Genomic DNA, 27,980 nt, shown 5'->3' with positions numbered 1-27,980 from the left:
AATCCCCCTGCCATGGGCAGGGCCACCCTCCACTACACCAGGTTGCCCAAAGCCTCATCCAACCTGACCGTGAACACTTCCAGGGATGGGGCAGACACAGCTTCTCTGGGCAACCTGTCCCAGTGCCTCACCACCCTCAGTGAAGAATTTCTTCCTCGTATCCAATCTAAATCTGCCCTCTTTCAGTTTAAATCCATTGCCCCTTGCCCTGTCACTACACACCCTTATAAAAAGTCCCTCTCCAGCTTTCCTGTAGCCCCTTTAGGTACTGGAAGGCTGCAATAAGATCACCCCGGAGCCTTCTCTTCTCCAGGCTGAACAGCCCCAACTCTCTCAGCCTGTCTCCATACAGAGGTGCTCCAGCCCTTGGATCATCTTCGTGGCCTCTTCTGGACCCGCTCCAGCAGCTCTGTGTCCTTCTTGTGTTGGGATTCTTGTGTTGGTTAATGCGTTGATTGAATTTGTTTTTCAACTAATTCAGGTCTTGCCTAAATGCAAGAAGCTGTAGTGTATTGACACTGATACAGGTTTCCTGAAAGTTGTGAAACTTTGTCTGGATAGAGTTTTTGTGGTATCAGCCCTCTTGCATACGGCTTCCTCACAAGAGAAGAAAAATAGCTTATACAATATGCGTCTCTTACAACGATGTGGTGGTGTACACACTGGAGACTGTACTGCCAAATTATTGTGGCAAAACGGTCTGATTTCCAGCTCAACTGTTGAGAGAAGCACAAAAGCTGCACAGACTAGGCTGTAATTAAACAGGTGTAAGGACTGTGTGATCACTCATATTTCAGATTACATGAGGTTTTCTTTTTATTTGGAACATGGACACGTGAATAAACCAAATGATTTTTTTTTTTTTTTTTAAACCTTTTAGGACAGTTTTACCTCAGCTTAATCTGGAAATTTTTACCCCAGTTCTGTTCTGTGGTAATTACCTTCCAGAAATGCTGGTCATCTCTGGAGGTACGGGTGTTTGAAGGAACTGAGAGCAAAGTTTTTATCACAAAGCCTTCTGTCTTGGACTAATTTTCTTCAGGCATCTTTAGCTTAATATTTAATGTAAACTGAAATAATCATCCTTGAGGTCTTATTTATGCCTTTAAGGCATTTTTTAAATATAGAATATTTTTTGGTGAGAACAAAACCTTGATTATCATCACTGTATAAAGGCATAGATTATCAATAATCAAGAAAGAGTTGATAATCATAAGGGATTGATACTGCTGCGTCCTGTTCCTGCAATGAGATCTGCACAGGCAGAGTTCAGCACCTCGGCAGAGCTGTCCTAAGGCATTGTACAAATGTAGGTAATCTTTGGCTCTAACTGTTGTTGGGCTAGGAATAACATTTTTTAAAAGATGAGTTTCTGTACTTGTATTACCAGTGATCAGAAAGTTACACTTTGAACATAAAAAGCTGATTCTCAGCAAAGTGCATAAATAGGTTATAAATCCTTTTACCCAAGGACAGTTCTTTTACTGTGTATTTGTACAGGATTTAGTGCAAGGTTCAACTCAGTTGCCAAGCTCTTTTTGTGGGATTTGGAAAAGTGTATTGATAAAATGGAGCAACTTGTCGGTGTAGAACTTTTTTGTAAATTAGAACCATAAATTATGAACACCATGCATCTTTTAATTTTGATCCTTTTTTTTCTTAAAATGCATTATTAAATATTTTTTGCATTAACACATTGTAACTAGTATGTAGGCAACTAGTAACATAAAACTTGTGTGTAGTATTATTCTACATGGCTAGCATGGCTGTTCTAAGATTCGTATTGAATGGAGTAAGTCTGTCCAGTAAAAATGGTCTAACTCATCATTATAACTTGATTAAGATATGCTTCTGAGAGCAGTTGAACTGTTAAAAGTCATCACAGTTCTTTTGTACAGAATAAAGCACATGGTGGATAGACTGTACAGACAGCCAGTATAGGTTCAGTTAAAAAATGTGTGCTTTAGGTATCAGAGTATAAACAAAAACTAAGCACTGAGGTGTGGTGCCATGCTCTAGTCTGCCTTGCATGGTTTGAGGGGGCAGCAAGGCTGTAGTAAGCTGTCTTCATAGCTTCAAATATTTCTGTAAGGGAGGGTTAGATTTAGTGCCTCTCAGAACGCAGTAACATCAGGTGCGTTCAGCATAAGTGGTGGTGTGGCGAGTGGGACCAGTTGTGCACAGATGAGTCAGAAGTACTGAGTCCGAGGAGTAGCACTGAGGAATTGCAGCACCTGTGACAAAAGAGTCACTGGAGGTGACCAGAAGAGTGAGTGCCTGCTGAGGGATCAGTGGAGGAGGCTGGAAGAAGAGGTCTGGAGTAGGAAGGCTGAGCAGAAGTTCACAGACAAGCATGAAGAGCAGTTAGTTTTCAATAAACATACGTGCAGTCACGGTAGTATTAAGGGTGGACTAGTAGAAGAGGCAAGTGTTCATGCCATGAACTTCAACCTCTTATTTCCTCTTATGCTTCCTTTTTTTCCAATGTATCATTTGGTTTTCTTTCCTTCCCTCTCCTCCATGGGGGAGGGGGAGAGAAGGCACTAATTATTTATAAGTGTTAGTCATACCCAGTCATTAAGCTTAGTCATTACTCAGGACTGTGCATTTGATGGTTAGTAAAAATCAAAACTACACTTGATTTTGTTTAAAAGCTTTCTGAATTCAAGCTTACAGGTGTGAAAATACTTTTATTTCTGTATTCAGACTAACTGAAAAAGCAGTGCTATTTAATAAGCGTTACTATCAGCCAAATGACATGTAATATCATGTCCGTGTTGCTAGTTTGTATTTGAATTCACAGGCAGAGTGTTTGGTGTATTCTTTACGAAGAATAACTTCTGTATCGGCAGTGAGAGTTGTAAAATCACAGGCTCTTTCTGCAGAGGAGGGTTTGGAGGGAACGTTTCCACTGAGGCTGCCCTGGGTAGCTGTCAGGTGGTGGAATTGTCTAATGCCAGGTCTCCACAGCTCTGGGTGAAGAGGTGGCATCAGCAAAGGGTTTTGTCACTGCTAAAATTACAAAGGGTGTATACCTAGAGTAGGGCATTCACAGTGGGAACAAATTAAAGAAACGTATTTTTTGTGAGTTTTCATGGACTTAGTTGTTTTAGGGTGTTGCTTTTTGAAGGAAGATAATGTGAATTTAATGCATTACTCCTCGTGAAGTATTTGTGTGCCCACTGTGGTAAATGCAAAGTAGTTTGCCCATTGCCATTTCATCAGGTGCTTGAACAGCACTAAAGTTAATATGCCTTGGTACAGACAAAGTGCTTGCCAGAAATGAAGACTAGTTGAGTTTTGAAATCTCCTATTTAGAGCAACAGATCAAAAGAATTAGTGATGCTTTATTTTGTGTCTTCCTTTCTCAAAAACAAATCCGATTTAGGTATAATTGCATTGTTGTTTGATATAGTATATTGAAATTAATGGCAGAGCTAAATCTGAATCACTTTGAGATCAATAATTAAAGTAATTGGTTTAGCTCTTGATAATGTTTTTCTTAGTTCTTTCTGCATCAGACTAAAGACAGATTTGTGTGATGATTGGGCTGCAGTTTGACAGAGCACTCTGGTGTTTTGGCTTTGTATGCTTAACTAGAAAGGAATGTTAACATGCTTTCAAGGAATATAGCTTTCCAGAAAAGTCAAAATAGTTTAAAATCATATTGTTGTTGAAGCATTTGTCAATTGTTGCTATATAAAATGACATATTTCCAAGAACACTTGTTAAACACCTTTTCAACTGAGCAGGTAAGATTTTTTTTCCATATGGGATCACTGTTAAACACAGTGAGTTTTTGGTACTCCAGTGTGACATTATTCCTTTAACTAAGACTTGTGAATCAGTGTTTTACAAATTATTCACTTCTTCACATTTTAGACAGTACAGTTGAGTTCTGTGGTTTGAAACTGAGTTATTGCATAGTAAGAGTAAGCAAAAGCTTTTACTATGAAGTTGAGTCTCTTCTGACTCTTCAGTAAGAAAAAACAAAAGCAATTTTTCATAATGTGAACTTAGAATCAAAGAATGGTTTGGGTTGGAAAGGACCTTAAAGATCATCTAGTTCCAACCCCCCTGCCATGGGCAGGGACACCCTTCACTACACCAGGTTGCCCAAAGCCTCATCCAGCCTGGCCTTGAACACTTCCAGGGATGGGGCAGCCACAACTTCTCTGGGCAACCAGTTCCAGTGCCTCGCCACCCTCTGAGTGAAAAATTTCTTCCTTAGATCTCATCTAAATCTCCCCTCTTTCAGTTTAAAGCCATTGCCCCTTGTCCTATCACTACATACCCTTGTCAAAAGCCCCTCTTCAGCTTTCTTGTAGGCCCCCTTTAAGTACCAGAAGGCTGCAAGAAGATCTTGTGTACTTGGTCTGTACAAAACAAATTTTCTGTGCACTGCAGTCAGGAATCTTGATGATTTTTGAGAATGTCTCTTTCATCTATGTTGGCAATAATCGTAAATCCGCTATTCAAGAATTAGTATTTCACAGACTGTAACCGTTAGTTATGATCTGTGGTCAGCGTGTGCAGATTGGGCATGTGGGGAGAGTGATGATAGGCAAATAAAGTGGAGTGCTGTAGTAAACTAATGCTGTACCAAAATTTTTAGGCATTGTATCTGGGTAAAATTTGACTTTATTCCAGAATGACGTGAATTGGAAAATGAAAGGAGTGATGTGCTTTTGTAGCTCTGTAGTAAGCTCTGGTCCAAAACTCTGTGCCGTGCCAGTCTTCACTGTGGTGTAATGTTGAGTGCCTGTCAGGAGACACTCCAAGTGGTTTGGAGCAACACCTGACGATCATGTTGTAGATCACCTGAAGCATAATAAGTGCTGAACGTTTAACAGGCACCTTTAAGATGTGTTCGGCACAGTGTGCTCTCAGCACAGTCGTGGGCAAAACCTCGGCATTTGTTGCTTTAGGGTGCCCATCACTCTGAAACAAGATGTGAGGGAATCTGGTGCAGTGTCTCAGGTTGCTGCAGTGTGCTGGACAGCTCTGTCACCGCCTGGCAGCTTCATGGCCTAGAGACCTGCAACTCGGCGGGCAGTGAACGTGTCTACTCCTAACCCTTGTTTATACAGGCTGACCTCATCTGTGCCCGTGCAGTGCAAGCACTTCTGGAGCAGGTGAAGTCACAGGTGGTCAAGGGTTCATTTTCAGCTAGCTGTTTGCAGGAGCCGATGCCTGCACTCCGTAGGCTTCTCCGTAAGCGTTGTGGTTATCCCTGTGGAGCTCAGACACCTTTATAAAACTCACAAACCAACCACGTTTGTTCATGAAACTCAAGAGTCTGGGTTGCTGATGGTATCAAAGGCTTTGGCAAGAAAGTTCTAGTAAAAGTATTGTCCGGATTTGTTGTGCAGCACAGATCACCTGAGGTTCTAAGCACCTAAACTGAGATAGTGCATCTAATGTGGTGGTGCACATCTCTCATCAGGTACAAAATGATGTGTCTTCAGTAATGTCTAATCCACAGCTGCGTTTCCATTTCAAGTTCTCTGCTATTGGTCTTGATTTGTGATCACTATTTCTCTTGAGTTGGGGTATAGATCGTCCTTCACGAGCTGCTATGTGTCTTCTGGTTGTTGCAGATTCTCTTTGACATATGTAAATAATTCTAAATCTGCTAAAAGTTTTCTTATGTTAGGGAAGATTCCCTTAATTACTCAGGTTTTCGTGGAGCTGCAGTGGACTAGTAGACTATGGCAGGTTTTCCCTCTTTCCCTGGCCTTTCAGTCCTGTAGAGTAAGAACTTTTCCAGGCGGGTCAGTTATCGTGAGTGTTGGTGTCGGTACCAGGTTGTCGTTCCTTTTCTGCGATAAGGGACCTTGTCACATGTAGATCGTGTCTGTTGAAAGTTCCTTCTGTAGTTTGTATATGGTATTCTTCTAGCTTTTTTGTACTGGAAAAATCTTCCAAACTTTGTCCTTTTATAAAGGTTTTGTCATTCCAAGGTGTCTGTGTAGCCTGATCCAGTCATCTACAGAGCATTGACTCATCCTCTTTGCTTTAAATGGTTTTTGTGGTGTGGCTGATACCAACTTGCATAATCTTACAGACACTTGCTTTCTTTTTTGTTGCAACAGAGTCTCTTCTGACAGTACGGAAGGGGTACTATCATAAAGCTTTCTTCTGCTAATATGGCACAGCCTGCTTGTGATTACTGTCAGACTTTTTTTGTCATGTCAGATGTTTGCAGCATCTTGCCACAAATGAGTATGTGCTTGAGAGCTTAAGGCACAAACTTCTTGGACGTTAAGATAACCTCTTAGTGAACTTTCCTGGCAAATCTAGTTAGGATTTGAAGATTTGTCAAATGTCGGTGGACTTTATGATCAATAACCCTCTTTTCTAGAGGGTAAGGACTCGTAAGGACTTTGATTTCCTACACCAGAAGCATCAAACTTCTAGTCATTCTTTCAGGCTTGGACATTCTTTCTGAACATCAACATGTGTGTGTATTGAAGGTAATTCTTTCCTGCCTGACAGTTCTCCCTGACCCTGACTGTTTTTTCTCTGGGAATAAAGTTCAGTTAATTTTTTTACTTTGAGGGGAGAATTTCCTTAGGAGGCTGGAAAGGGGTATTCTCCATGCAGTTTCAAGATTGTACATACATTAATTCTGCTGTCATGTCTCAGCTACTTAAAAAAAAGGAACTTATTAGAAGTCTGGTTCCTTAGTATTGGTTCTGAATTGATCTGGATTAGACCATGAGTTACATTAGATTAGATATAAGGAAGAAATTTTTCACTCAGAGGATGGTGAGGCACTGAACCAGGTTGCCCAGAGAAGCTGTGTCTGCCCCATCCCTGAAAGTGTTCAAGGCCAGGTTGGATGAGGCTTTGGGCAACCTGGTGTAGTGGAGGGTGTCCCTGCCCATGGCAGGGGGGTTGGAACTAGATGATCTTTGAGTCCCTTCCAACCCAAACCATTCTGTGATTCTGTACGTCGTGAGTAATAAGCGAAATCCATAAGCTTGAATCTGTTCTTCTGTTCAGTGTCTGCACCAGAAAGAGATGTTATCCCTTGTGATCTGATAGGATGCTTTCTAGGTTTTGTATTTCACAGATATACAAGAGTTTTGTCCTTGCATACTGCTATGCCTAGTGACAAGCACGAGCATACTTTTTTATGGTCCTTGTGTTAGGTGCTTGCTAACTGTAGATGAAGTCTTTTCGGTGTGTCACCCACTGCATGAATGGAGTCCCTGAGGAATGGAGAACGTGTTCTAAGAGAGGGTGGTGTCTGGATATGTTACTGTTTGAGTGGCTACCTGCTAGGTATGGCTGTTGGAGATGACAATTTGCTGTATTTCCTCAGAACAGTGATCTGAAGATGCCTGTTATATCTGCGGAAAGTTTTAACTCTGTCATTGGGAAGTCCAGCTACTGTAAATATTATTAATCTTAGTTTACCAGTGAAAACTAGTAACAAAACAGAAAACTTTTGGTTTGGGTTTTTTTGGACGTAGGGGTTCTCTAGAAAGAAAGCTGTATGTCTCAGGAGTTGTGCAGATAACTAGAGTGGTCTGCAAAGGCTACAAATATTTTTTTATTCTTCTTCATTTATTATTCTGATGTTTTTTTTCTTTAGTCTTTGCTAAGCCAAGCCATGTTTCAAAGAAGGAAGAGGATAGCATTAGAAAAAAGCCTTGTTTGTGTTTTTTCTGACATCATATGGCCACAGCTCTTCACTTTTTATTCCAGTGCATGATTTTACAAGTTTTATTAATTAAAAAAAACCCCAAAACTAAAAATCAAAAAGAACCCCTAAAGCACAGCACTTTGTGAATGGAAATGCCATTAGCAAATGGCAATACGAATAGCAAGAGGCAAAGATGACACAATGTAGAATCACGCAGCCACACCATACAGCAATGAACTTTTCCATCCAAACGCTCTCAAAACCAGGAGAGATCTGGGAAGGTCTCCACAGCAGGAACACATGAGATGACCATTGTACTAGTCAGGAGCACAAGTCTTTTCGACATAAGGAGCAATCCAACTCAGTTTTGTTAATCCTTCATTTGGAGCTGTGATTAATTGTTTAATTCAAACTAAAATATGAGCCTCTTTCAGGATTCTCTTAAGCCTCTAACTTCTAACAGAAATGGTAATTAATTTTAATTTTAATTAGTTTTTAATGAGAGACTTGGAAAGAATGCTTGAATGTTTGCATTTTTAATAGTGAATATGATTTTAGAGTACACGTGATCAGACTTTCTAGGAAAAAGAATGGTAAAGTTTTATTGTCACCTTTTTCTAATTGAACATTTCCAACGATCTTTATTAGCTGTTTGGTCTCAAATAGCAATTCATCCATTTGTGGGACAAAAACATGGATGTTAGACTTGAAACAGAAAGATATTTTTCATCCTTACTTTAAATATGTTACTGAATTTAGAGAAGTGAGATACCTGGGTACAATTTTAGCTGTCTTCTAGTACCTGGTAGTCATTTCTGATCCGGTTCACACAGCATTCGCACCCTTATGCATTTGAGTTTGAGGTTATGATACTTATCTGTGTTTAAATATTTAAAATACATGTTTTGGAACATAAGAGAAAGAAATGTGTGTTCTTTTTTTTCTACATACGTGGCTGTCAGCCCCTCCTTTTTGCCATTGCAATGAATGAATCAACTGCGAGATGGTTAATGTACGTATGGAGAGAAAGGCTGTTATAGTCCTACATGGACTTTGTTTTGAAGTGGGAAATAAATGGGACTTTCTTTTTAATTCTTAATCAAGTGAGCTCCAATGAGCTTTCTGAACTTCACTGAAAATCCACTTAATGCCAGCTTGGGTATAGTTTTGGGTGGGTTAGTGAGTTTCTTTTTTAGCTAATTGGGTTGGAAAAGAGTCTGTAGTTGGGCTGGGGGAGAGAGAAGTTGAGAGTGCAGTTCCATCTCCCATTTTTCAAGAATTCTTAACAAGGCTGGAGAGGTGTTAAGCGTTCAGTCAAAAATTACTTGCCTGCACACTGTATTACTGCTGAATTTCTGCACAGAAATGTCAATAACAGAATTTATCACGATCTCAATTTTTACACCTTTTTTAAATCGCCCATACGCTAACAAGATATAATTTCAAGCAGCTAAATTCTCTTATATCATCATACCATGATCAAAGTTTATGCAAGACTAGTCTGATGTTTGTAATTGTTTTTCTGTTTGCATATAGCCCATTAAGCGTGCACAGCAATGTATCTGTAGACCTTAACTTAAAGACATGTTAGAAACATGTATAAATGGAAAATAGCTGCATATCAAATGTGAGTGCCGTATAAAAGAACTATTTAAATAGGGGCAGATAGGAATGTAGCTTTGTATGGATTACTTATTATGACTTCAATACTTGAGGGAAGGTGCAGACTTCCCGTAGTTAGAAATCTAACAGGATAGTGCTTAGAGTCCGGGTTTGAATTACAGCTGATTGTTTTGTCTGGCTGCTGCCAAAAATTGAACTTTCTTGATATGTTTGCTAAAGCTCACGTTAATGTGCTTTTCAGCTGCCTGTTTCAGCAGTCGTGCCATGTTGATGTGTAGGCATGTTCTAATTTTGTGTGTAGCTTAGGGAGAATATTTCATTGTTCAGACATTGTACTTGCTCTCAAGGGTAGCCAACTTTCATTTTGTGGTTATCTCCCTTCCCTTCTCTCTTTTCTCATTCATGTTTTGGGGGACAAAACAATGAGTTTTGATTGAACACGAGCCAGCAGTGTGCCCAAGCAGCCAAGAAAGTCAACGGAGTCCTGGCATGTATCAGAAAGTGTGGCCAGCAGGAGCAGGGAAGTGATTGTCCCCCTATACTCAGCACTGGTGAGGCCACACCTGGAGTACTGTGTCCAGTTTTGGGCCCCTCACTTCAAGGAGGACATTGAGGTGCTGGAGTGAGTTCAGAGAAGAGCAACAAAACTAGTGAAGGGTTTAGAGAACTTGTCCTATGAGGAGTGGCTGAGGGAACTGGGACTGGTCAGTCTGGAGAAGAGGAGGCTCAGGGGGGGACCTTATCGCTCTCTACAATTACCTGAAAGGAAGTTGTAGGGAGATGGGGGTTGGTCTCTTCTCCCATGTTAGGAATGACAGGATGAGAGGGAATGGCCTCAAGTTACGCCAGGGGAAATTTAGGTTAGATATCAGGAAAAATTTCTTTACAGAGAGGGTTGTGAAGTATTGGAACAGGCTGCCCGGGGAGGTGGTGGAGTCCCCTCCCTGGAGGTGTTTAAAAACCGTGTGGATTTGGTGTTGAGGAACGTGATTTAGGGACCCTGACAGTGCAGGGTGAATGGTTGGACTCGATGATCTTGAAGGTCTCTTCCAACCAGATGATTCTATGATTCGACACTCCTGGTGTCCAGAGGAGTGGTGGTGCTGTTGCAGGACACTAACAGGTAGTGCAGACCCGCTCGTGAGCCCGGTGTGTGTATTGAGCTGGAGACAGGAACAGGCAGCAGAGAGCTGTGTGCCAGTGCCTGATGCATAATGGTTCTCGTACGCAGGTGAGCTGCTCTGCACTGGCACTTCCAAATAACTTGAGTTACTTTGCACTGAGGGAGAAGTTTCTAAAACAAACACCTTCCTCCTCCCTGACCCCAAAACTAGAGTTAGTATCTCTTATGTTGCTTGTGGAAGGAAAAAGTACCTAACTCTTTTTAAAGAATTTGGGTGGTACGTTAGCCCTGGAATATCCTAAGGAACCCCACAAATGGTGAATTTTAAGGAAAAAAGTTTCTTGTGGGTTGTCAGTATAATTCTGTGACGTTTAAGGGCTTCTGAAAGCACAGGCATATGTAGCTGCATTGGGCCTTTTCAATTGCTGGAAACTAAATGATAATCAAGAAGCCTTAATATTTGACATTGACTTGAAAATAGCTTCTCTAATCAGACTTCCACCGTACCGCTGTTTCCAGTTATAATGATATTGAACATTTCTACTGATTCAGTGCTCAGCTTTTTCAGTTGATTATTATGAGGGCTGACAAAAATGGGCAATGTGAGTTCATTTCCCAAGATTTTATGTTTGCACATTGAAAGAGGATGCCAAGTTCTGTTTGTGCAGGAATGAGCTTGATGTAGTAGCAGGTCACTCTCTAGTCTTTAAAATATTGAATTTCTCTTTTTTTTTTGTCAGTAACCCCCTCCCTGTAGTATGAGGCTGATGGTGAGAAAGAAGTGATGGTTCTAATAAGCAGCTGACAGGATCAAGCTCTATATTTACTACTGAGGTTTTCGAATTTCTTGCAAGCTGTGGTGATGGTGTCTGGCTTTTCTGTTCTAATGAAGATGTCTCCTCCCTACATAAGTTACAGGAGAAAAGACCTTTCTTTTTGGGATGGCTTGGAAAATGTTTGGGTTTTTTTTTACTTGACAGCTAAACTAAGAGTATTTAGTTCTACAGTCTGCAAGATTATAAATAGGCTTCTCCCCTTCCTCCTTTCCTACAGAAAAACAGTTTGAGAATATTTGTTTCTAGATATAATTCTTGTCTATAGCACATTGTGGTCCCACCTTAACGCTTCTAAATAAGTCGCAATGGAAAGTCACCTTTTTGATGTAAAATAGTTTACGTCTCTATGTGACTCTGCTACATTAAAAGAAAGTTAATGTAGAGAATGTGAGGAAAAAATTAGAGACAAAAGAACTAATATAATCTGCTTTTCTTTTGGACTAATTTTTGTAGAAATCAGTATATGGATTTTTGCAGTTTAACACTGGTTTTCGAACAGTCCAAGAAAACTGTTTAAGGTGTTGTCTGTAAACATTTCAGCACTTCATCTGAATGGAAAAGCAAATAAAATCTTGATTCTTTTGAAGTAGTCATACTCTGAGATGGCATAGACCAGATCTCCAGATACTGTTGGGGAGCGTGTATAGGCTTCTTATTCACTGTGCAATGTTTAAGAAAAACTTTCTGATTTCTTGATTTTCATGGTGAAGTTTCCTCCTGTAGTTTGTTGCTCAGAAAGGGTAACATGTTTTGAGTGTCCAGTTTGTTTCCTTAGGTGGCTTTTGCAGAGCTGATGAGGTCCTGAGTCTCTCGTGGACTGCCTGAGGTGTGCTGATGCAGTTCATGTTGTCCAGACCCCGTTTGTGCCTTCAAGAAAGAGTGACTGTTGTCTGAAAATCTGCCTGTTAAAATGTGGTCCCCTATAGCTACCCAGTGGGGTTAAGTGTATTGATCTGAGTGACTGAGCAGGGAACAACTGCCTCATTTCCCTCTCCATTTTATTTTCCTTTTGGGGTGTAACATGGCACAGTGCAGTCTGTTGCAGATGCACATGAGAAAGATTATGATTTTATAGCCACTTGCATTACTGAATTTGTTATGGGAAATTAATTTAGAACTTAGACAATTTTGTTCCTCTTGATGGTGAAGCCTATGTTTGATTATATTTTTTTTTCCCTCTTAAAGAAAAACTAACAGGAATCTTGCCTAATAGCAAGATTTTTTTATTTGCAGTGTTTCATGAAACGAATTTCTTAGTAAAGCGCAGGTAGGATTTTTACATGATCACCAATTTTAACCTCTCTGTTAAAAATGTAATTTTTTGGGTGGAGTGAATATGACTTGTGTGTTCAGATGCACACCATTCTGAGCGTTTTGATAAAGAATGTTTCTGTAACTAAGCTATTCTATACAAAATCTGATCATGCAGCTGAGTATTTTGCTTTTATTCTAAACTGCTTTTCTTAGCTGTGTAGTCCTTCAACAGTACGTTAATTCCATATGTATCCAACTTGGATAAAAAACCTGAAAAAATAAGTTCTTTTTTATTTGAAAAGGTTGTGTGTTTCTTGACCGATTTCTCTTTTAACAGGCATGGTCCTGGTGCGTAGTGAGAACGGGCAGCTGCTGATGATCCCCCAACAAGCCTTGGCGCAGATGCAAGCACAGGCACATGCCCAGTCTCAGCCTCAAAATACGATGACTCCTCGTCCTGCTACGCCTACCAGTGCTCCTCCAGTGCAGATATCGACAGTGCAGGTGAGTTCACTAACTTGTAGTGTTAGAAATGGCAAGATTTGTTCCTGTGGAGAATACATCAGAAAGTAAGGTGTGTTGTTACGGATTTGAAGAAAGCATTCGTCAAACTGGTGCTATACAGGCTTTCCACATCGCACAGGCATTGCATTTTGTTCCTAATTCTATTGCAGTTCGGCTGTTACTCCTGAAAAGTACTTTTACCTAGCTGAATGGCGTTAAGTTTAAAGCTGTTTGATATAAAGACGACTATTCAGGACCATATATGGTTAATGTGTGGAATTCTCTTCCCCAAAGAATAATTATTCTTCATAAAACTAAACGTAAAAAGTGGATATGGGTGTGCTTACACTCAGATCATCACAGTCACATGAAGTTCAAGACTAAAAATCTTTCTCACAGTTTTATAGTTGTGTCCAGATGTGTGTGTTTGTGTCTGTAATAATGGCAACTATCCAGAGGCAAAATACTAGATAAGGTAGATTACATTTAAACATAGGAACTGATGTGTTTGGCTTTTTCCCCTCTTCCGCAGGCTCCAGGAACGCCAATTATTGCACGACAGGTGACACCAACGACTATTATCAAGCAAGTGTCTCAGGCTCAAACAACAGTGCAACCCACAACAACGCTACAGCGTCCTCCTGTTGTGCAAGTGAGTTTGTAGGAAAGTAATGTATACGTGAGATCCGTCAGTGGTTAAGATGGGCTGAAAACCTGCTTGAGACTGCCAGAAATACAGGAAATGTAATTGCTACGTGCGTGGAAGAAATATCTGCTGGATTATCCTTTCTAAAACATTTGCAGATCTCAATTTACTTTGTATTTTGGATGTATATGTATAATTTTTGTATGTGTATTATTATTATTTCATATTATACCTAGATGCATATATATTTAAAGCTATCCTGGTATTCATTTGTATAATCACAGAACTGACTAAAATAAAATACCTTTATGCTTTCTGCCTCAAGAAAGTGACACCAATTCCCTTTGGATTTGGAGCTATGATGTTATTCGTGTCATGGATCTGTAGTCTTCCAAATTCTGCAAAAAAATTTACAGTTATCAAAAAGTTTGTACTGGTAGCTGCCTCTTCCACAAGCCTTTTCCCTCTTGCGTGGGTCTCTGCTTTGGTCTGTGTAGTAACTCAAGGATAAATAGTTGTGTCCTAATATGTGAGCTCTCTTCTAATACCCTGGCCGTATTAATGGTAGGTTTTCTGTACGTGGGTTGGTGTTTTTTTTTTTTTTCTGAGGGGTGGTGGTGTGAGTTTAAAACACAGTGCCAAAGTGTGAAATTCTCCACATGACTTCCAGGCAACAGTGATACAATATGATTGCTGTCGCCTAATCTGCTCATTGTGCTTTCTTCATCCTTTGAGTAGACAGGATTAGAGAGTTTTAATTTAAAACATGCAGGTTTTGCTATGCATCCAGTTAACCTTTTTCCCCTCAGAGAGCCTTTGCCTATGCCAGTGATCTTTCCAGATCTAAGAGTTAATTTACTTAACTGAGTCTCCTTAATTTGCACTGCTGTTATACTGGACAAAAAAAAAAATCATCCCATCTGCATATTTTTTGCTGTAATGAGCATACCATGGACTTCATTTATCCCTGATTTGAAAAAATGACACAAATTAAATCCTTGTCTCCTTTTCAGTCTCCTGAAATACCAATGAAAGCTAGCTTTGGCAGCACGGGAGCCTCTTTGCTTGTGCATCTTTATATAAAGAGCAAGTTTACAAATGATTTGTTTAAATTCTGAGAGCTAGCTTGAGCTTGCTAAGAATGACTGTCTGTCAGATTGGGTTGTCATTAGTAATTAGACTGTGTTAGAAGTCCATGAATGAACTGTGTACGTGGAAAGTTCTTGTTTACAACGTTGATTCTTTAAAGGTGATATTCCTGCTTTGAATTAACAACTTGTCCACAAAACTAGAAAAATGTTTTGTCCCATCGTTCACCAAAAAGACCTGGATAAGACCTGAGCTTTTGTGTTCACTGTGCCTTTTTGGTAATTCCTCTCTTTGAAAGTGACACTTAAGGGAACAGGCAAAAAAAGTTATTGCTTTCACAGAAATTTTGTGCTCGTTTTAGTTGTTTTGAAACCACAGTGTACGAGGGTATGTTTAGGGTATAATTTTGCCATTTTATTCAGTAACCAAAACCCGTGCAATTGTTAATCAACTTTCAAGATTTCTGTTTTGAATGTGCAGTGTTTTCTGCCATCTGGTGGCTCTTTCTTTCCACTGCAACAGATGGCAGATGAGTAAATTCTTTTTATAGTAGCTGTGAAAGGTTTCCTACTGTCCTGTGGCTCAGTTTCTGTTTGATGGTTCAGGAAGACAGGTTTTGATATGTTCCAAGGAAAATAACCTTATGTTTGGATTCTCTGCAGCCTCAGATTGTTCTGGGTGGTACTGCACAAACAACTACGTTGGGGACAGCAACAGCTGTACAAACTGGAACTCCTCAGAGAACAGTGCAAGGAACAACGGCAACCTCCACTGCTGCCACAGTAAGACACTGAATGCATTTAGAATCTTTTTTTTGTTCATTTGCGTATACATGTGTGCAAGTATAAATACACATACACACAAACACAGATCAGAGTGGAGAGCAGTAAAGATGTGGGAGTTCTGTAAACTATTGGTCTTGAAAAGGTAAACTTTTAGTAGAACCATATAATTTACGAAGTGTCAACACAGGTCACTTGAATTTTGACAACTGTCGAAGTATTAATTTTGATTTCTGTAACAATTTTAAAGCACTCCTCTTCTGTGTTTTGTTTGTTTGTTTTTTTTTTTTAAAAACATAGTAGCTGTATCTTAGAGAAAAGTGAATTGTTCAGCCCTGAAGACTAGAATCAGTATGAGAAGGGATAAGAAGTTGGCACTGACTAATTGAAGATGCATGTTTCCAGGACTGTAAAACAGAGAGAATCCTTGCACTATGCTGTGCACTGGGAAGGAGGAGCTTTGCTATTTGTTGTCCTGCTAAAGCGTATTTTCCCATACACAACGTGCCATTCTTAAAATACTTAGTGTTTCCTACCTACTTTAAGAGTCATGATTTATTAAATTTTCATAACAAAAATGTACAATACATATGTATATATGAAGCAAAATAATAATTTCAGTCTGATTATGTCTGAAGCGATGAGGGACACGAATCTATAAATAATATTCTGCAGTGATGAACTAGTGAAGGACTTATTTCTGAGTATACTGTCAGATCATGTATTAAAATGAGTTTATCTTCCCTTCTCTGACTGTTTCCCTTCTACCCCTCCTCCTTCTGTAACAGGAAACTATGGAAAATGTGAAGAAATGCAAAAATTTTCTGTCCACATTAATAAAACTGGCATCATCTGGAAAACAGTCCTCAGAGACTGCAGCTAATGTGAAAGAATTGGTACAGAACCTGCTGGTAAGAAAAGTTCATTAAAAATTGTAAGAAACAGTATCTGGACAAATTTAGACTCAAAACAGAGTGACTTTTTTTTTGGAGAGGAGGGAGATTATAAAATCTGAGATAAGTAAAATCGAAACTTTGCTGTCTAAATTGAAATACATGCATAAATTTTTCTTTAAGCTTGTAAATTTCTGCTCATTCGTACATGAGAACATGAGTTAAATTGAAGTGCAAGTAATATAAGTGGTGACTCTTTAGATTCTACATTTTAAATTGGTAAAACAGTGAATGAAAAGGTGAATTATGTACTAAGGGAAGACACTTCAGCTCGTGCAATAGCTGAGTATAGGAGATCACAAGTTTTTAGACAAACAAGTAAGTACTATTAGCTGAAGCTAATGTAAAAGCTTGACATACTTTACATTCATAGAATGAGTATTGCTTAGCCTAGTTTTTAGCAACCTTCAAGTTAAGGTGGAGCTGCATGTTTCAGATGTTACTACGTGATAACCAGAGGTTGTCACAAGACCAAAATTTGAAGTGTATCTTCCCATGAGGGATATCCATTTAGTTTTGTGAGAAACATCTGCCTTTTAAACATATGATGGGGACAACTTCAGTTATTTGAAGGGAGGAACTACAGTACCTTTGGAAAAGAGAACACGAGAGATGGGGCTGGCTGGCTGTTCCGAGCAATTGATAGATGGCTGATTGCAGGTCACATGAAGTATTCCTGTAGGTGCCACCTGGCTCTTTGATCTGTAGGCAGGACATTCCTTTAACAGCAAGAACAACTGAAGATGTTTCTTAAAATTGACTAAAAGACAGGAAGAAGAAAAGGAAATATGGGACTGTAGGTTTTACTAGTTGAAATTTGTAGTAGAATTAGTTACCGCCATGAAGCTATTGATAACTAAAAATAGTGAGGAATGATAAAACCACTTATTTTCAATAAATTGTTAAAGTCTTAATTTTTCTTTGGTGTCGAATATCTGTAAAAGTTAGTATCTACAAGTTTGTTCATTTGGATTTTTTGTTTTGAAGGATGGAAAAATTGAAGCAGAAGACTTTACCAGTAGGCTGTACAGAGAACTTAATTCTTCACCTCAACCTTACCTTGTGCCTTTCCTGAAGGTAACTTGTGTTCACTAGTCCTTACATATTCCTGTGCTTCTATGTATCAGCAGCAATCAACACAAGCACAGCTTTTACCAGTATAGATGGAATGCCAAAATGGTGTAAAAGGATGTCTTGAATGGCACCTGGTTAGACTTTTGCTCCCTTAAAAAATATTTTTACTTCTCGGTTCCAAGAGTTTGTTAGTATGATTCGTTGGCACAGTCAGTAATGTAATTATTTCTACCATTGTGTCACATTGTAGCTCTTTTGAGAATACTGTAAAGTTTTCTTTCTGTTACTTATGAGCAGTTTCTTTCCATAGCACCAAACCTATGAATTGATTTATTGTCCTCTTTTTACTCTTGGAAAGAAGGCAAGGGATTCAGTGATACAGAGAACTCTACCTTTTGGGCAAATTCTTTTGCCCGTGTTGCATACCTGTCTGTATGGCTAAACAGGAAATTTATCAGCTCTCGATAATAAATCCCATTTGTCGTAAATTTTACAGTAATTAGACACATCTCAAAATAATGTTTATTCCAAAACATTTACCATCTGAAAATCAGAGAAAGTGCAACAGCACTGTGTAGTATTTAACTCTGCTTGACTAGTGCATGATTAAGGGCAATATTTGTAGGTGCGTGTTGACATTTCCCAGTTCTTAAATGCTTGCTCAACCTTGAGCTGTTCATATGGGGAAAAATTGTTATCATAAGAAAACAGCTAGTGTAGGAATCTGGTAAAACACTGTGGTCTCTGTTGAGCTGTTCGGAAATCTTCACTGATGTTCCAGTATGAGCCATCACATGTTGTAGCTTGGTACGTATGTAGGAACACAGTCGAGGAAAGCAGCATGGGCTTGGGTTGTTAAATGCATAACCTAGATGCCCAAGATATCCAAGTTTCCATAACTAAAGGTACTGTCACTCTGTCTAGCTTTAAATGTGAAGTAGCACAGTATTTTTCAGGTTTTCTATCATGTTTTCTCAGGTGCACGCAGACGGATACAATGGACTGAAATGAAATACATTGTTGTTTACAATTAATGTTTTCTTGTGTGATCTAGGATTGAAACACTCAAGCAAATTCTTTCCTTTCCTGTTTTCAGAGGAGTTTACCTGCCTTGAGACAGTTAACACCAGACTCTGCAGCTTTCATTCAACAAAGTCAACAGCAGCAGCCAACCACGCAAGCGACAATAGCGACGATTCCGTCTGCAGCAGTGCTTCTGAGCTCCTCCGTTCAGCGCACCGCAGGGAAGGCGACTGCAACTGTAACGAGTACCCTCCAACAGCCTGTGATCAGCCTAACTCAGCCTACACAAGTTGGTGTTAGTAAACAAGGGCAGTCTACACCACTGGTGCGTAAGCTCAAGCACATCATCTGTTATTGCACTTGATTTTTTTGGTAATACAGTGACTTTTCTTCTTAAATTGATTGTTGAGCTCAATCGGAGATCTTTGGCCTCTTTAGAGAAACTAGCTACTAAGGAAAAAAAATGTATAATGTAAAGTCCATTCTTGTTAAACGTATCATATTGTTTCCTATTTTAGCATGAAATATTGGCAAATTGTCTCAGGCACTGCATATCCACGAGTGAGCAGTGTTCTGGAGGATCTTTCGTTTCCCATTTCATAAGTCCAACAACAGATTACCCCAAGAGAAGAGAAATAGTAACTTTCTCAGGCCTCCACATAAACGAAATAAGAGTGTTGTAATGTGCAGCACCCTATTTTTCCTCCTCTTATAGCAAAGCAGTGTCTGAGTGGAAGCTTTTTCTAGGATGCATATTGATGAATATACATTATTAAATTACTAGGGTTTTTTGCTGCTTAATACTTCAGCGTTCTCTGTATCACATTTGGCATTCACCTGAGCTGCTCTGTCCAGAAATTTTTGTATAAAATGAAAAGGAGAGATCTCTCTTGTCAATCCACAGGTATTTTTCACTTACTGAAGAGAAAAACTAGTGATTATCTTGGTCTTACTGCCTTTATAACCTAGGTGTCATAGAAAGAGGTTAGGCACCTAGGGAAGGAATAAAAACTGAACATTGACTAATTAGTGCTGGATTTACAAGAAAATAGTTTGGCCTTTAACTTAAATATATAAAATAGTAGCAAAAAAAAGACTTGCTGAGTTATGGAAATGGAGCTTGCAAAATAAACAGATTTGGTAGATTTACTGAAAGTCAGTTTCTGAAAACTAGTTGAGGCCAGAAGATGAGTTTGCATAAACGGCTCCAATTGTGGCGTTGCCGTGTAACCCTGCTTTTCTGAGCGCTCTGAGGCTCAGCCTGGCCTCACAATCCAGTAGTGCAAAGCTACCCAGCTGTAGCTTGTGCTGGTTCTGAATGAAAACAGCGTATGGAGAAACAGCTGGATTATCTTTGTCATGCCTCTGTTGGTTTTAGTTCTAGAGTTTGCTCAGGTAGATTCAGTTTGCCTCTAATGTAGAAACCACATGTAGAAAACTTTAACTGGACCTTTGTGATTATAGATGCTTGTTGCGTGTTTGTTTTTTTTTTTTTTTTAATAGAAATAGGTTACTGGTTTCTTTTTTGTATCACAGAAAGTGGAATATTCATTTTCCTGTAAAATATAATTTATCTACAGAAAGTTTTAAATATCTTAAAACATGCTGATTCTAGATCAATGAACAGATGTGTTAAGATAGTGACAACTTACAAGTTGATTGTTAGGGTTTTGTTTTTTCCACCTGATTCTTAGCCATAGTTATTTCTCAGATTGTTTACAGTTCTTTTTTTTTTTTTTTCTCCTTATTATTTGCAGGTTATCCAACAGTCTCAAAAAGCAGGGGCATTGATAAGGCCTCCACAGGTAACATTGACACAGACACCGATGGTAGCACTGCGGCAACCGCATAGTCGTATTATGCTCACCACCCCTCAAATTCAACTGAATCAGCTTCAGACAGGTAAGAAGTCAAGGTACTTGGTATGTGCTATATTTGATAGCATTAACTGAGGTCTAGTTTATAGATGTCAGTTCCTAAGTGCCCTGTAGCTGTATGATGGCTGTTGTACTACTGCTAAAATCTTCAGTGCATAGAGCCATAGTGGCTGGGATACACATATGTCAGGACAGTGTTTACAATCAGAGAAATTGTCTGGGTTGTGTGGGAGGGTCCTATTTGTCAGCATTTCCCCCGTGTAAGAAACTATTGATTAAAGCCTTTGTACCAGACCTATTGCTGTTACTACCCGTGACTGGCTTATAAATCTGAACCCTGATACAGATCTGGTGGGGTACAAATCTTGTCTGTCTTCTTGCAGTACCTGTGGTAAAACCAGCAGTATTACCTGGAAACAAAGCTATTGCCACTGTTTCGACACAAGTAGCTGCTGCTCAGAAGAATAAACTGAAAGAACCTGGGGGAGGCTCTTTTAGGTGAGGAACCGTGTGCTTATTCGTGCTTGTGCTGCCTGGGCAGCCTGCTGAACTCGGTGGGAGCCTTTCTGTGTACTCCAGTGCTGCTGAATCAGGCTCGGTAACCTCACAAAACTACAGGTGGATTTTCTGTGGGCAGGTTTGCTGCTTTATTAAAGACTTTAACAAACAGTTGTGGACATACTTGTGGGAGACTGGGTTTAGCATTTAGCTGGCACTAAGGTTCAATATCAAACTTCACAAGCAATTCCTGCCTAAACAAGCAAATAGAATTCATTCCTTCACTCTTCCCAGCTCTGCTCAGATTGTTGGGATGTACAGCCTGTCTTAGTGATGAGTGCAGTTTGTTACCGTTTTGTGGTAGTAGTGTGTCTGGTGTCTTGTTTCTCAAGGTGTTTAAACATTATGTAAGAAAGGATCTTGAGAAAACAGTTAGGAAGTGCAAAACTGTGAAAATACTTTTGGTGCTCTTTGAAGTCAAATTATGTTAGTTTTACTTTATCATAAAATAAAATACAAAAATGAAATAAAGTATTCAGGTTTCCTGTGGAATTCCTTATATGCAGCTGTGGTATTGTACAGTATGTGCAGACAAGCACTCAATGTTATGATATTATATAATGAGTTTTCCTTTCTTAAGGGACGATGATGACATTAATGATGTTGCATCAATGGCTGGAGTCAACCTGTCAGAAGAAAGTGCGCGGATATTGGCAACAAACTCTGAGCTAGTGGGCACTTTAACAAGGTCCTGTAAAGACGAAACCTTCCTTTTCCCAACACCTTTACAAAGAAGGATATTAGAAATAGGTATGTTGATTTTTCTTGAACTTTAATAAACAAATTTCACTAGTCTTGAAGTGAAGACATTGAAGACGTTTTCCATAGAAATTGATGTGAATAGTTTAAAATCGATGGAGTTGTTACATTTTGTATATTCTGATGCTTGTGGGCGAATGTTCAGCTTATGAAAGTAGAACAGTGTTAAGGGATAGCAAACCTATGGAGTTGCCTTCTAAAATGATGGCAATTTAACATCGAAATTACTGGACCTGGTTAAAATTCTGACTGTATAAACCAAAAAGGTGTAACAAAAATAATGACCCTTCCTTTAAAAAAAAAAAAAATCCACAAACACTTTATCTTATTTACTTACTAGATATTTACTTACTAGATTAGACTTGATGGTAGAACAAAAAGCATTCTTCAATTACTTGTTATGCTGTAGCATACAGCGTTTATTAGTAGATTGTAGATTTTTGTGAAGCTAATGTAAATTTTTATCTGTATGCCATTTCCTGTTTAATGCTTGTCTGAGAATTACGTGAAGGCCTTATTTTGTAAACAGCATTTAAATTTCCATGACTGAGATTAGCCACATGTTTAGCTGTATTGTACAATTGTTTTTTACAACTGGCTTCTGTCCTGATTGTAGGTAAGAAACATGGAATAACAGAAATCCATCCTGATGTAGTTAGCTACGTATCACATGCTACGCAACAAAGACTACAAAACCTCGTGGAAAAATTATCAGAGGCTGCTCAACAAAAGAATATTTCTTACAAGGTAACTGTATTTAACTGCACAAATAAAATGGCAAAATACACAAATTCACCAGGCTGTCGTGTTGGCTATAATGCATGAGTTGAGGTGTTCTTCATTCTGTGAAGTTAGGTTGTTCATGCTCTTTGACTGATTCATCTTACCTTAAGATATTAATACCCATGGATGACTAGAACTCTTCAGCTTGCATATACAAAATGTATTTAAAACAAATGCAGAGAAACTGTGCCCTCCCCTTTATTTATTATGTCAAATGTTTAGAGTCTGAGTGATTGTACAGTCAGATAGACAGATAAAAGCACTGTTTTAAATTCTCAAGAGACTGCTATCTGACAGACATGTGTTCCTAATAGATGCAAATGCCTAAACAGCATTTAAAAAAAACCACACAGCTCCATGAAATATGTTTGTGAGGTTAAAGCTGTGATGATATTACTTTAGAAGTCAAAATCTGATGATTCATGGAAAAGAACAAAACACTTTTAAAAATTCTAGCTGGTTTGACTGGTGTAAATACACGCTTGCTGTTTGTTTGAAAAGGACAAAGTGAACATTTGAGCTTTAGAGGTGTATGTTCTTCTACAGTACAGTACAAGCTAACAGCTTTGTTTTTAAGAAATGTAATGAGAAACATATTTGCCATGTTTTCAGGATGATGAAAGATACGAACAAGCAAGTGACGTTCGGGCACAGCTCAAGTTCTTTGAACAACTTGATCAAATAGAAAAACAGCGCAAGGATGAACAAGAAAGGGAAATTTTAATGCGTGCGGCAAAGGCAAGTGCTTGGATTTCACACGTGTTTGCAAAGTGTCATTTTTGACGTCAAAACTGCAGAGTTTCTTTCCATTCTAAAGCACTTGCAGTGAGGGGAAAGACTAATCTTCAAAGATGGAACTTGATGAATATGTTCTTTATCTACAGCTCTGCTCTGCTTTTCATGGCAAAGCATGTGAGACAGCTTCTTTGCCAGTCTCATTGCATGTTCCCAAATTAAAGTAGGTCTTAAAACTTAGCTTTTGTACTTTGCATTGCAAAAAAGATGAATTTTATAGCTTAGCGGTACCTTTTATAGCTTGGAGGTATTTTAGAGACTAGAAGAATTCACAAAGATTTTTACAAATTGGAGAAATACAATAAATAGGAAACAGTTGATGAAAGCACAAATATAAGTATTAGACTTTGTGGTTTTACTTAGTGACCTGAATATAGGATGGATATGACTAACTAGGCAAGAGTGCTCTAGAAATATTTCACAAAACAACCCAAGATTTCTCTTGGGTTTGTGATCCGGTATGAGTTGATACTGTGAAAATCCAATTTTTGTAGTGCAATGTTTGCGCGTAAGTTGTGAACTAACACCTTCATTTCACTTGGTTCCTGTTAGACCTGAGCTGGAATACTCTATCCAGTTTTTGGGCCCTACACTAAGTAGACTTCAGAAGAAAAGCAATGTAAAGGTCTAGAAAATGGGATCTATGAAGTAAGACTAGAGAGTAAATCCATTTTCTGCAGAAGAGAAAAGACTGGGATGAGATATAAGTCTTCATGACTGTGTTTTATATTATATGTATATTATATTCATATAATTCCCTGTGCTTGCTGCGCCTGAAGTGCAGCAGAGAAGACATAGGTTAGTCATTAGGAAAAGGTATTTGAGCATTGAATTAAAATAACTTATTTTCTTAGTGGTCTAAAGAATGTGTGGGATTAACAACAGTCAGTATTTGTTTTGAATATAGTTGGTCTTGCCTTATTTGAGAGTGTGGATGAAAGACTGTCTTGAAGTTCTTCCTGTTTCCTGTTTGTTGTTTTCTTGGGAAAAAACAAGAAACAAAGAGAATTGATATATGTAGCAAAAAAAAAAAATTAATTGGCAACTGTCTGCTAATAGGATTAGACAATAAAATTTACTGGAATTACACCTTCTGTTACCTCTAAACAGATATGATACGTACAAATAATTGTAGGTGCCTAAGTGAAGTGGTCAGTTGCTAATGTAACTGGCCAGTTAGCTGCAGCTTGTTCCAACTGGAGTCTGACTTGTATGTGCAGGTGCAGCAGAAAGATATGCTCTTAGTGCGTAGTTACACAGCAAAAGCAGAAATTTTTCCAAGTAGTACAGGTCTGATTCCTTTTCTCATATGCAAAGTGTGTATATTTCAGTTCACAGATCTGTGTAATTTATGTCTTGTATGGTTTTGTTTAAGGCAGAAATGCTTAGCTATTCCTCTGCTATTTTTAGCAAAGCTGAAAAAGAGGATGTTTTTTCAAAAATAGATGCTTGAAACTAAGAAATGGAAAAGTCCTTTCAATTTCTAAAAATTATTTTCCCCTGCTGCCCTCTCTGGGAGTGGTTAGGTGTTCTCCGCTTCCTGCTGAAGTTTAAGAAAAACTTTCATATGCTATGTAAAACTTATAATCTTTAACTGCTTTTGTGACTGAATTAATTTATCTTTCTTTTTCTCCAACCATTCCATGTTCATCCTTTATCAACATAGTCTCGATCTCGACAAGAAGATCCAGAACAGCTTCGGTTGAAACAGAAGGCCAAGGAGGTGAGTGTTCACCTTAACATGAACTTTTGTTTTGGAAATTAAAAGAAAAAGAAATGACTGTACTTTTTCTGGCAAATGCAGATGCAGCAACAAGAGCTAGCACAGATGAGACAGAGGGATGCCAACTTGACTGCATTAGCTGCCATCGGTCCCAGAAAGAAAAGGAAAGTAGATTCACCGGGATCTGGATCAGGGACAGAGGTACAGTGTTATTGGAATCTTTGGTTTTGCTGCTGTAAAAAAACCTTTCGATTCACAGCTTTTTCCCTGTTTTGTGGAAGCTTTCTGAGCAGCAGGAGTGTATTTTGTGTTCAGATTTGCTTGGTCTAAGGCCAGGATCAACTTTTAGCATCTGTGTAGCGGCATAGGGAATAAAATTTGAGTTGTCATTCCCTGATTTATGAAACTGGAGGAATATTAGAAAAGCCATCACTGTTCTCTGAAGTCTCTGCTTTTTTGGACAAGAACAAAATCTTCTTGAAACTTGTCATCTACAAGGCCGAAAGCTCTCTTCATAATTTGAGGACTTCCCTGCAGAGTTTTGTATCTGATAGAAGGTGATAGGATAGTAATAGTTTAATGATTCTGCTCATTACTCCCTCAGCATTCCAAATTTTTAGTGCTAAAGCATTTGTACTGTAGAAAAGCCTCATTTCAAAAGAATTTGTTTTATAGTGAATTTCTAGAAGTAATAATTTACATGTGCTTGATATCAAATGTTAAAGAAAGCTGGAGAGGGACTTTTTACAAGGGCATGTCGTGATAAGACAAGGGGCAATGGCTTTAAACTGAAAGAGGGGAGATTTAGATTGGATATAAGGAAGAAATTCTTCACTCTGAGGGTGGTGAGGCACTGGGACAGGTTGCCCAGAGAAGCTGTGTCTGCCCCATCCCTGGAAGTGTTCAAGGCCAGGTTGGATGAGGCTTTGGGCAACCTGGTGTAGTGGAAGGTGTTCCCTTTCAACCCAAACCATTCTGTGATTCTCATCTGAATACTAGTAAATGTTATTTTTAATTATAAAAAAAATCAAGCCTCTTGAGCATCTTCTAAAGTAATTGTGAGTTTTGAAATTTACTAAAATGCCTGTTACTTATAATAAGACTTATTTTTCTATAAGTTAAAAAATTACTGCATTAAAGGTTTATAAATATGGTTTAAAAAATTGCAGAATGTGGCACTCTTACAAAGGTAGATGTGTATATGAATGAAGTCGTCTCTGAGGAATATGCTGAAGTATCTCATGCAGCCTTAGTATTGGCATTGCTTGTTTATGCCTGCTCATCTGTGCAGCCTTAATAGCCTGTTAATGTCACCTAGGCTATGGAATGTATTTTACATCTACTGTGAACACTTGTTTGTATTTCATCGAAATCTGATGATTTAGTTATCCTAGATTAATCACTTACTGGTTAACCAATTAACTACAGGTTCCCTGGAAATCTAATCTTTGTGTCTGTTTAATTAAGAACCAGCTGCTTTTGATCTGATAGACTCACAGCTGTGCTTTTGCTGCTGTGTCACTTGACATTTTTAAATTGAGCTCCACTTGTCACCATTTGTATGCAGTTTGTAGTTAAGGCATATTACAAGAAGTGTGGAAAATAAGGTTTGTCATTGCTTAGACACAGATTTGTAAATGTAAGCTTTTGATGTCTAGGAATGCTGAATCTTAATTACATGTAAAATCACTTCCAAGTAGTAATTGTACTGTTTTGTTTCAAAACTTAACAAAACAGGTTGCTGTCGGTTTCAGTTTTATGTCCATGTGATTTTACTGAAGATTACCAAAAAGCTTCTTAATGTATTCCATGCCTCCAGGACTAGCATAGTTCTGCGTCTTTAAAGACGACTGAAACTTTACCTTTGTTTACTGAAACAATACTTTGCAAGTATTATAGTTACATGATAAAATCAGGCTTGAGCTGCTACTAAAGAATATTTAAAAAACAAAAATTAAAACCACTTCCAACTGTTCTTTCTATTGTCTTGTTAGTAGACACATCCATGTATTTGACAAAATTTGGTTTGTATTCAATGTTCTCCTGCATCTTCCATTGAAGATGACGGAAATTAGGCACCTAAGTGGTACAAGTGCCTTAAAATACCCCTTTGAAAATCCAGCCTTTAAGCTGTTCTAACGACAGGATTTCAACAATTTGATGCTTGCTTGACATGTAACTTGCTTGAGAAACCAAAGTCTTGGCTTTACTGTTAGCAGCATGGTGAAGCAAGAACCCCTGTGCTGAGCACGATGTGCTGCTTACCTGGAGATGGTCATTTCCAGCGCAAGTTCAGATTGGTTGCTTAATCAATAATGTACTCTGATCATAAATATACTGCTTTCTCTTGTAGAGAGGACTCATGTAGTGTGAGCCTCAGCAGCTTATTCACATGGCTTTTGCACTAATCTGAATTTTGCCTTTTCTTGGGTCTGGGATGTTCTGATTTAGTACAGTCTTTTAAAATTCTCCAAACTCTGGGGCAGACAAATCTTTATTCACTAGTGGGGTGTGTTTGGACCTTCTGGTGTCACTAAGTATTGAATTTCCATTAAAAAAGAAAAGAAAACGTTATTCAAGTAAATGAAACTGGAGGGAAAAAAGAATCCATAGATAAGCCACAGAAATATAACCTGTTCCAAATCACTCAAAACACCTTCATTATTTACGTGAATACACAAAGAGCGAGATAACAGCAACAGGCAACTGCCAAAAAGATTCCCGAGTTGGAAGCTGGCTTTTCGGTCTCCGCGTGCCATCTGCTGGTGGCTGTGCCGTGCTGCGGGGCTGCTTCACTCGCTGCTCTTCTGCTGCCCGTGCTGGGCCGTGCCCTTCGTTGCCATCCAGAGGCACCTGGAGCGGTGGGCCTGTGAGAACCTTATGGAGTTCAACAAGGCCAAGTGCAAGGTCCTGCACATAGATCG

The 27,980-nt window shown here is 38.8% G+C and overlaps 1 protein-coding gene across 2 annotated transcripts in view; it reads left to right on the top strand.

Moving 5' to 3' along the window:
- TAF4 (TATA-box binding protein associated factor 4) overlaps positions 1-27,980 on the top strand; it is a 41,443-nt gene that overhangs the window by 10,212 nt on the left and 3,251 nt on the right. For both annotated transcript variants that reach the window (XM_086622922.1, XM_086622921.1), the window contains exons 3-15: positions 12,828-12,994; positions 13,527-13,646; positions 15,392-15,511; positions 16,300-16,422; positions 17,452-17,541; positions 18,635-18,886; positions 20,319-20,463; positions 20,822-20,936; positions 21,577-21,746; positions 22,372-22,502; positions 23,151-23,276; positions 25,000-25,056; positions 25,138-25,257. In XM_086622922.1, coding sequence (XP_086479048.1) covers positions 12,828-12,994; positions 13,527-13,646; positions 15,392-15,511; positions 16,300-16,422; positions 17,452-17,541; positions 18,635-18,886; positions 20,319-20,463; positions 20,822-20,936; positions 21,577-21,746; positions 22,372-22,502; positions 23,151-23,276; positions 25,000-25,056; positions 25,138-25,257 — 1,736 coding nt within the window. The remainder of the gene's footprint in view (positions 1-12,827; positions 12,995-13,526; positions 13,647-15,391; positions 15,512-16,299; positions 16,423-17,451; positions 17,542-18,634; positions 18,887-20,318; positions 20,464-20,821; positions 20,937-21,576; positions 21,747-22,371; positions 22,503-23,150; positions 23,277-24,999; positions 25,057-25,137; positions 25,258-27,980) is intronic.

The sequence above is a fragment of the Tauraco erythrolophus genome, chromosome 18, assembly GCF_009769465.1.
Source record: "Tauraco erythrolophus isolate bTauEry1 chromosome 18, bTauEry1.pri, whole genome shotgun sequence".
NCBI classification, from domain to species: domain Eukaryota; kingdom Metazoa; phylum Chordata; class Aves; order Musophagiformes; family Musophagidae; genus Tauraco; species Tauraco erythrolophus.
The sequence above is the reverse complement of the archived record's forward strand: the minus strand, read 5'-3'. Positions and strand labels throughout refer to the sequence as shown.